The following is an 11,287-nucleotide window of genomic DNA, read 5'->3' on the forward strand; positions in this document are numbered from 1 at the left end:
GTAGTGTATTTTAGGCAAAGGAAAGGGGAATTGCTAAGGAGTTGAAGGAGAAGCCCAACTGGGGGAAACAAGGAGAGAGCTGTAGGGATGAGGCAAAGAAGTAATGAGGAGCCAACTATATAGGCAGACAGGGCATTGTATAAATCCGTAATCAGTACTTTGACTTTCACTTTGAGTGACACAGGGAGCTATGTTGAGAAAAGTAACAAGACCCAACTTCATTCAACAGGCTAATGTGTTGAGAATAGTTGGTAGAGACAAAGGCAGAAACAGGGAAGCCTGTTGGGAAGCTGTTGCAAACATACAGGATGTACATGATGGTGGCAAGGACTAAGAAGCATGGTAATGGAAGTGATAGAGCCATAGGATTGAGTGTGGGGTGTATGTAAGTGGAAAAGAGGGGTCACGGAGGACACCAAGGTTTTTGACTTGAACAGTTGGACAAATGGTATGGCCATAAATGGAAGTGAGAAGGACTGTGGGGGGAGCTGTCATTATTATCCCCATTTTGTATTTGAAGAAACAAGTACACAGAGAAGTTAAGTAATTCGACCAAAGTCACACACAGTAATAAGTGGTAGAACAAGGATTCAGGCCCCAAAAGCCTACCTCTAGAACCCAAGCCCTGTCTCTTAATATTGGACTGTACACTTGGATACACTTGGATATTAGACTCATTTTCCTGGAGCGCCAATTTCATTCACAGTATCTCGAGGAAAGTCTTTGTTTTTATATTAAACATCATATGTTACAATATGTAATGTAAAACAACATTAATTTTTAAGATGCAACTTTTACACTTTAAGACGCTGTTTGCAGCTTACATTCCTAGCTTTCTAGGCCTTCCCACCCTTAATTATAAGCCACTTTTCTTCACTGCAAAGGTCCCTTGGTGGAACTATTTGAAAAATATTCTCAGATTGGTGGGACTATTTGAAGAATATTCTCAGATTATGTATGAGTGTTAAGTATTTTCATAGACTTTTGGAATGAAAACCTTGCTTTCTTGGGTTCTCTATCGTAGATTCTCCCCTCATTATTGTTCCTTTGTGTTCTGATTGCGCTTTGAGGCTGAAAACCTCTGCTAGCTAAAAATGTTGTTGTTGTTGTTAAGTGCCGTCGAGTCGGCTCCGACCCATAGCGACCCTGTACAAGGTTTCTGAGGGTGTAAATCTTTACGGGAGTAGAAAGCCTCATCTTTCTCCCGCGGAGCTGCTGGTAGTTTCGAACTGCTGACCTTCAGGTTTGCAGCCCGATTAGTAACCACTACGCTACCAGAGCTCTCTCTGTTATGTATTGCCATTAAGAGAATTCAATAAATGCTGTTGTACTAAGGGGCAACTTTGGTTTCTAAATGTTTTTAAACAACCCTGTTTCCTTATATGACTAGTTCCCCTGAGACCTCCTGAAATTAGTTTGACAAGTCGAAGTCCCACAGATATTCTCATCTCCTGGCTGCCAATTCCAGCAAAATATCGGCGGGGTGAAGTGGTGCTGTATCGCCTGTCCTTCCGCCTAAGTACTGAGAACTCCATCCAGGTTCTAGAGCTCCCAGGGACCACACATGAGTACCTTTTGGAGGGTCTGAAACCTGACAGCATCTACCTGGTCCGGATTACTGCTGCCACCAGAGTAGGGCTGGGTGAAGCTTCAGTTTGGACTTCACACAGGACACCCAAAGCTACAAGTGTGAAAGGTAATCCTCTAAACACTGTTGGGGAAGAATTTGCAGGGCTTTTTTATTTTTGAATTACAATTTTCCAAAGTTATGCTTATATTCTTTTTTTTTTTTAATGTTTTATTGTGAAGTATGTAATAGTTTACATGGGAGAACACTAGTTTTACATTCATCCTATTGTATATTTTTTCATTGCCATGGTTACAATCCTCTCCATGCATCATCAAAGGGTAAACACTACAAGCCTGCCCCCCCCCCCCCCCGGTCGTCAGCACACAGCCCCTTTCCCTCTGTGTCTAAAGTCCCCAACTATGCATATATTCTTGAATTTTGTTTTATAAATAAAAATGGTCCACAGATAGTGCTATTAATTGAAAAGTTTAAAAGACTTCTTATCTAGTAGCACCTTTTCAGAGTCCTGGTGTGGTGTTACGGGTTAATGCACTGGACTGCAAGGTTGGTTTGAGCTGCAAGGTCAAACGTTCAAGCTCACTAACTACTCCTTGGAAACCCAATGCAGGATTGCTATGAATCACTCAATGACGCTGAACAAAAAGCAATTTTTTGCTTAGAGCACATTAGTTACATTATTGGTTTGTCTAACAAGTCCCTCATGGATAGATTAATCCAAATCAAACTGAATTACCAAAACTTATTTATTAGTTGAAGGTGCTCTGGTGGTGTAGTGGTTATGAGTTGGGCTGCTAACCTCAAGGTCAGCAGTTTGAAACTACCATCCGTTCCGCAGGAGAACGATAGGGTTTCTGCTCCCGTAAAGATTTACAGCCTCGAAAATGCTATACAAGGTTGCTATGAGTCAGAATCGACTCCACAGCACACCACCACCATATATTAGTAGAGGTTTAATGGTGTGGTGCTGTAGGATCAACATGGAACTTCGAACCACAAAGTCAGCAGTTCAAACCCACCATCTGCTCCTCAGAAATCCTATACAGGATCGCTTTGAGTCGGATCTGACTCGACAGCACTTAACAACAACAATTAATATAGTTAACATATTTTGTAATTAATCACTTCAGTAGAAAGACTAGGAAGTTCTCGACTCTTCTTTCTTATGTGGAATGTAACAACCATCTGGAAGTTGTTTAGTTTGTTGATTAATAATGTCTGTCCTCTCTCTATCATAGATGATAGTCTATGATGGTCAAAATTTGAAGAAGCTATTGCCTCTTTTGAAGTCCTGGTGTGATGCTGTAGGTTAATGCGCTGGACTGAGGTTTGAACCGCCGGTTGGCAGGTTCAAGCTCACCAGCTGCTCCTTGGAAACCCTATGCAGGGTTGCTGTGGGTCAGAATCAGTTTGATGGCACTTAACAACAACACCAAATTGCCTCTTTGAAAAAGAATTTAAAATACAGATATAGTTGATATTTTGTTGTTATTTATGTATCTTAGCTGTTTTTGAAGGTAATATTTTGTATTTTTAAATTTTTCTCACAGGTTAATATTGTGAAATTTTGAAAATTGGCTTAAAATATTATTGTTGGGATTGGATTTAAAAAAAAAAACACAACAGTTGGGTTTAGGCTGAGAAATTTACACTAATGTTTCCATGTGAACTTTCCTAGCCCCGAAGTCTCCAGAGTTACATTTGGAGCCTCTGAACTGTACAACCATTTCTGTGAAGTGGCAGCGGGGAGCCGAGGACACAGCGACCATCCAGGGCTATAAGCTGTACTACAAAGAAGAAGGGCAGCAAGAGCACGGACCCATCTTCTTAGAAGCTGGGGACCTGCTCTACACACTCAGCGGTTTAGGTGAGTGAGCCTGCACGGTCCTTTCCTTTCTTGCCCATCCTCTCTGACCAATTGGAGGAAGGGTTACTAAATCTAGGGCAGAAGATCTGACTTGATGGTGAAAAGGAAAGGATGCATCACTGTGTATCTCCTATTGCTTTAGTCAGTGGCTGGACTTTGACTCACTGTTGTGAGTAGACTGGCAAAATACCAGTTGTGCTATCTTTCCATCTTTGCTCCAGCTCTGGGCATCTGCTTTCCTTTCTAGTGTTGACTTCTGTCAAAGTGAACTCCTTATTTGTGATTGTAGTGAATGTTAATTATAAGGCTATATCACCAAATGTTTGTTATAAGGATAACGATCAACAATTAAGTCACCTGAAGCTGTATTACTTTATATGTGTTAAAGTTATACTCTTACACAGAACCCAAGTAACTGTATGGCACTATAGAATAAGAACTGGACTGCTAACCACAAGGTCAGTGGTTCAAGCCCACCAGGCTCTTCTTGGAAACCATACACAGGGTTACTTATGAGTCAGAATCTACTTGATGACACTTAACAACAATAACCTAGGAACACTAAAGAAAAAGTACTCCTCCAACATTGTGTTTGGGTTAATAAGAGTGTGGAAAGACACTGTTTTATTCCCTAATCTTATTTAGTTTTCAGTTTGAAAGAATTTTAGAAAGTAAATTATTTCTAAAATGGATATATGGATGTAAATAGATATACTTATCAAGATGTAAAGTGCATACTTAACTAATGGTTGCTCATGACTAGATTCTGACCCTTGAAAATAAGGCACTAACTTATTATGATGATTGCCAACCAAATACCCAGTGAATGGTTTTGGCACCTTTGGCACATGCTGTAATTTTACAGTCATTTGACTTTCCCTTTCACAGACTGCCCTTGGGAGGTGAGAAAAGGTAAGAAGCATGGTGGTTCCACTGTGTGATGCTCCATTGACTGCCCTGGCTTCACAGTAGCCCAGGGTGTGGGAGCAGCATTAAAACTGGCTCCTACATAGTAAGAATTTGTGGTAGGAATGGGTGTTTTCAGATGCAGGGACATAGCACCCAATCCTCCAGGTCTTTGCCATTATTTTCTGTTGGGTGTTTTGCTTATAATCTTGTTTTCTGACTTAATTTGCAATCAATGTTGATCTTTGTCTCATGTCTTTATAAATAATGACAAGTTGTTCTACGTGTTTCATGTTTACCTTCCTTAAACACAGATATTCTAAGATGACTTATTTACTTCAACATATTGTCAACAGAGTCAGCAGCATTTATGTCTAGCATGGCCTTCTCATTGTGTCCACCCATATTCATATCATTAATTCTAGAAAATTTTACTCAGTATCAAGTAAGAAACAGAATTTTGAACAATTACTGATGAAGAATAATAGGTGAAACTCACTATTTCCAATCTTTCCTTGCTGTTAAGGAAATTAAATAGGTAGAATGCATTTTTATATTTGTGTATATAAATATTTATGCTTGCACACATTTTATAAACGGATAAAATGTTAGAAACAAAATGTCATGCTTGTGAAGTTTAGATTTTATTATATCTTTGTCAATTAAAAAATATTTCCTACAATTGTGTATGTATAAAAAGGACCTTTGTTCTTGACCTTTGTTAAAACTTTTTAAATCTTTATATAATGCAAGGGAGCTTCAAAAGTTTGTGGGAAAATAGAATGACAAGATAATTTTTCACTGACTTCTTAAAGTGCCATCATAGATTTCAAAACTATTAAACCATTATTTTTTTCTTATGCTTTAAAAAGAAATCATGCATACAAATAACTTTGGTTTTATGCCATAAAAAATCCTTTGTGTAGATTTTTGGGGACAACTCAGATTAAAAGCATTTTATAATGCATAAACTGGAAAATTATTTTGATGTAGTCAATATACCATGCTTATAACATAATTCCATTGTTATATTTCAGTTTAAGATGCTCTCAGATGTGGGCATGTTCTTGTTGGACAGCACATTCCACACCCCTGGAGTTGCCAAGGAATCAGAGCCTGAACAGCTAGCTGGCAAGGGATACAGTTATGTGGATTCACACATTGTACAGCTATTCACTAGATCACTTCGAAGGAGTTTTAATCTTGAGACCACTTGGGTTCTAGTCTTCCTTATATAGAAAGTCTGTTGTGGGCTTAGTTAAGCGTATAGCAAGCAAATGTGTTTAATCCACTAAAGAAAGCAAGTGTTAACAGTTCTCACCACTTCCCTTCTTACTCTTTAGTATTGGAAGGGCAGTATGTTCTGTTAAGTGGACAACTGACCATCTGTGACCATCTTTAGCCTGAGCATCTGGCGGTGGCTGCCTGTTTAACAGAGAGTGATGTGTCTAGAGGGCAGTAGGTTAAGGGAATCCTATCTGTGTCTTGCTTGGTGAACACTTGCTTCCACTGCGATTTTGCACATTAAAGATACTCTAACTGGATCTAGATTTACTAAGTGGGCTGGAAAATGAATTTAAATGCTTCTGTTTGCTGATGCAGTGTCAATTTGAATAACAAACTGATGTCTCAAAATTTCATTTTTATACTAATTCCCATTCTGATGCCCTAATACATATCCTTTTCTTTCCACTTCTGGTAAATCTAAGTTTTCATTAAGAACGTATATTATTAGGACACATTTCCCTTGATGAGTTCATTATTTCTAAAAGAAAAATAAATGAATTAATGTTTCAATCTGCTTAAATTTTTTTTGTTTTTTTTTTTTTGGTACTAGGCAAAAAGAGGTATATAACATATACTCTGCTTAAAACAAGAAGTATTAATCAAAAGGCATTTAAATTAGTGGTTTATTCAGTTTCTCAAAACTTATGACTAAATTTAATTATACTTAATAACGGAAGCTATTTTAGAACATTTTATGAAATGTAAAGTTTCATTTCTCTGAGACACAGAATGTTTTATTTATTAAAGTGACTAAAAAGATTCTTGTATCTTCAGTGGTGGTGGGGGTTATGTGCCGTAAAGTTGGTCCTGACTCATAGTGACCCTGTATAGGGTTTCCAAGGTTATGAATCTTTACGGGAGCAGAAAGCCTCATCTTTCTCCTTCAGAGTAACTGGTAGATTCAAACTGCTGTCCATGCAGATGGCAGCCCAGCTCATAATCCATTACCCTACAAGGTTCTTTGTGTCTTGAGTTTATAGTATAACTATTGAAAAGGCAGAGGAAATATTTTGATGTGGCTAGTTCACAGCCAGAGTGCTCCTTGAAGGCCTTATACTTCAGGTATTTTGTCAGGAGTAACCAGTCAGTGAAGAAGGATACCATGTTTGGTAAGGTGGAGGGTCAGAAAAAAAGAGGAAGACCCCTAGTGAGATGGATTAGCAAAGTGGCAGCATCAATGGGCTCAAGCGTAGCAATTGTGAGGTTGGCCAAGGACTGGGCAGTGTTTCATTCTCTTGTGCATAGGGTGGCTATTATGAGTCAGTACCGACTCAATGGCACCTAACAAAACAACAAATTCATTCTAGTTTAATGGTTTTTAAATGTACAGTTTAATTTAAACTAGCAGTAGTTTACTTTTGAGGAGTTGGGGAGAAAAAACATTAAGTTTGCGATTTAATATGGCATTGTGATGTCTTCTAAATCGTGGCTTGAAATTTGCTTCAGGTGTGTATATCTTTTCAGTTCAGCTTAATTTCTTGGCACTTCCAGTGTTTTTGTTCAGTTGTAAGTAAGATTTTTAAGTATGTGTTATATTTATCACATAATGGTGCTGTTAAGTGCCGTCGAGTCAGTTCTGACCCATAGTGAACCTGTATAGGGTTTCTGAGTAGTGGTTGGTGACGTTGAACTGCCAACCTTGAGGTTCAAACAAATTTTTCTGTCCAGCGCAGCCCACAATACCACACCAAGACTCTCTCACCATAGACTGGCTGAAATAATTTGTTCCTCTTTTTTTCGTCTGTTTATTTCAGAAATTGACTTTCAACTCCAAAGTTAGGGTTTCTGATTACAAAGGGACTGTCTTCATGCACTGTCAGAAATTCTTCAGAATTGTTCAGTCTTGGTATAATGGAGTGAAAAAGGAAGGATTCTTTAGATGGCCCTGTCATTAGTTTAGAATTTAGGGCCATCTAAAGAATACTTAACAACAACAACAACAACAAAGAATACCAATTTAGAAATTGGTATTTCATGCACATAGATTATATCTAGCTTTTATTTCTCCAAAGCACTTGTGCTGTTTAATGACATTTCACAGCAGACTTGACTAGTGACTAGTGAGCATGAGGTTTAGTGCCAGTCATAAAGATCCAAAATATTGAAAATGACTAGTAATATTTGTACGTCACTTACACAGCTTCAAAAATCACAGGTTTCTTTGTTTTAGTCAAAACAAACAACTCATGGTTGATACGTAGTGTTAGACTCTTGTAGACAGTTTCTATGGAAGCATGATAAGAGTAGGTCAGATTTCTAGATGTTTTACCATAATAAAATAATTGGTTGTGTGGTTATATATCTCAAGAAAGAAGATTAAGAACTATCATTAATAATATAACTGGAGGGAGTTCTGACCTGTGTGTTGAGTTGCAGGAGAAGGAGATTTTGTAACATCAAATAGACCACTTTTATTGGAGAGAGTGCAATGTGAACCTTACTATACAGCAGTTTTGTTCTGAGGAAAATTAGAATCACTCCACTTATGAAATATGAAAGTATTCTGAGTCAACTCCAGATCTTTTCATAGACTATGTTTCATCATCATCTCTCATCCAAAAGAGCCTTGAGTAACACTCAGAAGACCTTTGAAAGTGTCCTACAGGTGAAAAGCCTTATAATGAAGTCATTTTGCAACTTTCTGACTTAACCCCTTAAGGTGGCATCCAAGATGCACTATATTTTGTAACAAAATCATCCTATTCTTGAATGGTTTCAAGTATTTCTCTTCGCATTGATTTTTAGCCTGTAAAATTCACTCCAAATAACCTGGTACCTTGGTATCAACTGCCAACTCATATATCACAGCTGACAGAATTCTTCTCTGCTAAAGCAACGTATAACCAACAATATTAGTATAGTAAGTATTCTGTCCAAATTAGATTTGACTTTTTAAGTCAGGATTTGTTTCTACAGGGTGACGTTGCATTTCTTTTTTAGCAGACCACTTTAGGATCAATGTAAAATTCCATTAGCATCATTGCTTTCATTGAACACATATAACATCTTTAGGAACATACATTTTTTGCCTCTCTTTAATTCTTCTTGGATTTTATTTACCACAGCTTTTTACTATTTGCCAAACTAGTCCCTCTGAATAGTATCTGGCTGCGCTTTCTCATTCTTTCCTTTCAAAAAGTTACAAAATAAATTTGACTGAAGTTAAAATAAATTTACCTGATGTGTAAGCCAGAAAAGTGCTCACCAAATGTGAGACTAAATTTTAACAAAGTAAAGGGGACATTTAAAAAGCATTGCATTTAATTTTTTTTCCTATGAAATAACTTTAAAGTCACCCTTTCTTATTTCATCTTTAATCAATTACCAAGTTAGACCATGTTGAAATTTTAATACAGACTTTAAGTGCAGTACTCAACTATTGTTACTTAATTTGCCAAGAAAGCAAAAATATTTTAATTTTTGTGTCTGAAAATGCAAATATAGTTGCTGTTCAACTCAAAATTTAAAACTTTAGTCCTTAAAAATGTAAAAATCTATACTTCAAAAATACCTCAATATCTGTCTTGAAAAAAAATCCTATTGTTGATTTGGCCACTATAATTAATTAAAAAAAACAGTTTTCATTTGCTGACTGTGAAACGACCTCATTTAAAGACAGAGTATCTGCAAATATGATGAAACTGAAAGAACTATACAAAAGTTACAGTCTCATCATCTGTTTTTTTTCTCCTTAAATTATTTATGTGAATGAAAGGTCATCTGCCACTCTGAAATACTTCTGATATTTTACTCTCCAGGTGAAATTAGAAGTATGTCCTTTTTTTCCATTTAGAAAAATCTTATCCAGCTTTTAAGTCCCAACTCTTCTGGGATTCCTACTGGTGGTGTTGGTGGTGTGCCATGGAGTCGGTTCTGACTCGTAGCGACCCTGTACAGGGTTTCTGAGGCTGTAAATCTTTACAGTAACAGAAAGCCTCATCTTTGTCCTGCGGAACAGCTGGTAGTTTCGAACTGCTGACCTTGAGGTTCGCAGCCCGATTCGTAACCACTACGCTACCAGAGCTCAGTTATTCACATGATATATCATTTGAGTGCTCTATTTTTGAAACCCTGGTGGCGCAATGGTTAAAGCACTCCACTGCTAACAGAAAGGCTGGTAATTCGGACGTTCCCTGCTTTCTGAGAAAGATTGTGAAGGTGACTGAAGACCACGCAGGGTTGTGCATAGGATCCTTATGAGTCAGAGCAAGCGTTCAGCACCTAACAACAGAGTGACATTAACCATGACCCATCTTGGTGTGGTGCTGCAAAGCCGTTTGAACTGCAAGGTCGGCAGTTCAAACTCACCTTATACAGGGTCGCTATGGGTTGGAACTGACTCGAAGGCACTTAACAACAACAACATCAATCAATTATAAAACAGAAGACAGTATTCTAACCTCACAGAACTTTATGTAATTTAGATTAATTTTTTTTAATTAATTACTTTACAGACATATGTTTAGAAAATGTTCTAGTAAAACCACTCAGATCAAGGTCTGAGCATATATTTAAATTTCTCAGTAATAGATTTTGGATTTTTATCAACTTTATTTTTAATATTCATTCCCCCCCCCTTTTTTTTTTCAGCAAATTACACATTTTCAGAGACTGATAAATATCAGGAGTATGAAATTATTTACATACTTAGGGAAGCTAATTTATACTCTCTTTTAGTTTCTGCTGCTCTGTCTTTGTTAATGTTTGACGGATGAACTGATGGATTGATTGAATGAATGAATGAATGAATGAGAGAAAATTGTGGGTGAATGAGAGCTGTCGTTGCTGTTAGGTGCCATCAAATCAGTACCAACTCATAGCGACCCTGCAAACAACAGAACGAATCACTGCCTGGCCATGGGCCAACCTCACATTCATTGCTACATCTGAGCCCATCACTTCCACCACTGTGCCAATTCTTTTTATTGGGGTCTTCCTCTTTTTCTTCAATCCTCTACTTCACCAAACATAATAGCCTTCTCCAGTGACTGGTCCCGCCTGACAATATGTCTAAAGTATGAAGGAGTCCTGGTGTGACTCTGTGTGCTAATGCGTCAGACTGCAAAGTCGTTTGAACTGCAAGGTCGGTGGTTCAAGTTCACCAGTTGCTCTTGGAAATCCTATGCAGGGTCGCTGTGGGTCAGAATCGACTTGACGACACTTAACAACAACAACAACAAATGAAGGACAAAGTCTAGCCATCCTGCCCTCCAAGGAGCATGCTTACTATAATTCTTCCAACACAGATATGTTTGTTTTTTGGGCAGTCCATGGTACTTTCAGAGTCCTGGTGTGGCATTGCGGGTTAATGCACTGGACTGCAAAGTTGGTTTGAACTGTGAGGTTGGTGGTTCAAGCTTACCAGCAGCTCCTTGGAGACCCTATACAGGGTCACTATGGGTCGGAACCAACTCAGCGACACTTAATAACAACAACATGGTACTTTGGATATTTTCCTCCAACACCATAACTCAAAAGCATCAATTCTTCTCTTGTCTTCCTTATTCACTGTCTAACTCCGCATGCATGTGAGGTTATTGAAAATACCATGGACCTGTGTCAGACATACCTTAGTTCTCAAACTAATGTCCTCAATCTAATGAGAACAGCTGTTCTTAATTCACAACTTAACTGGTCTA

At 38.0% G+C, this 11,287-nt stretch overlaps 1 protein-coding gene across 1 annotated transcript in view; it reads left to right on the forward strand.

Annotated features, from left to right (window-relative positions):
* Window positions 1–11,287, forward strand: part of PRTG (protogenin) — a 175,985-nt gene that overhangs the window by 103,903 nt on the left and 60,795 nt on the right. Inside the window, exons 10-11 of the mRNA XM_006831624.1 lie at window positions 1,391–1,696; window positions 3,267–3,455. Of these exons, the coding sequence (XP_006831687.1) occupies window positions 1,391–1,696; window positions 3,267–3,455 (495 nt within the window). The remainder of the gene's footprint in view (window positions 1–1,390; window positions 1,697–3,266; window positions 3,456–11,287) is intronic.

The sequence above is a fragment of the Chrysochloris asiatica genome, unplaced genomic scaffold (genome assembly GCF_000296735.1).
Source record: "Chrysochloris asiatica unplaced genomic scaffold, ChrAsi1.0 scaffold00004, whole genome shotgun sequence".
In the NCBI taxonomy this organism is placed as follows: Eukaryota; Metazoa; Chordata; class Mammalia; order Afrosoricida; family Chrysochloridae; genus Chrysochloris; species Chrysochloris asiatica.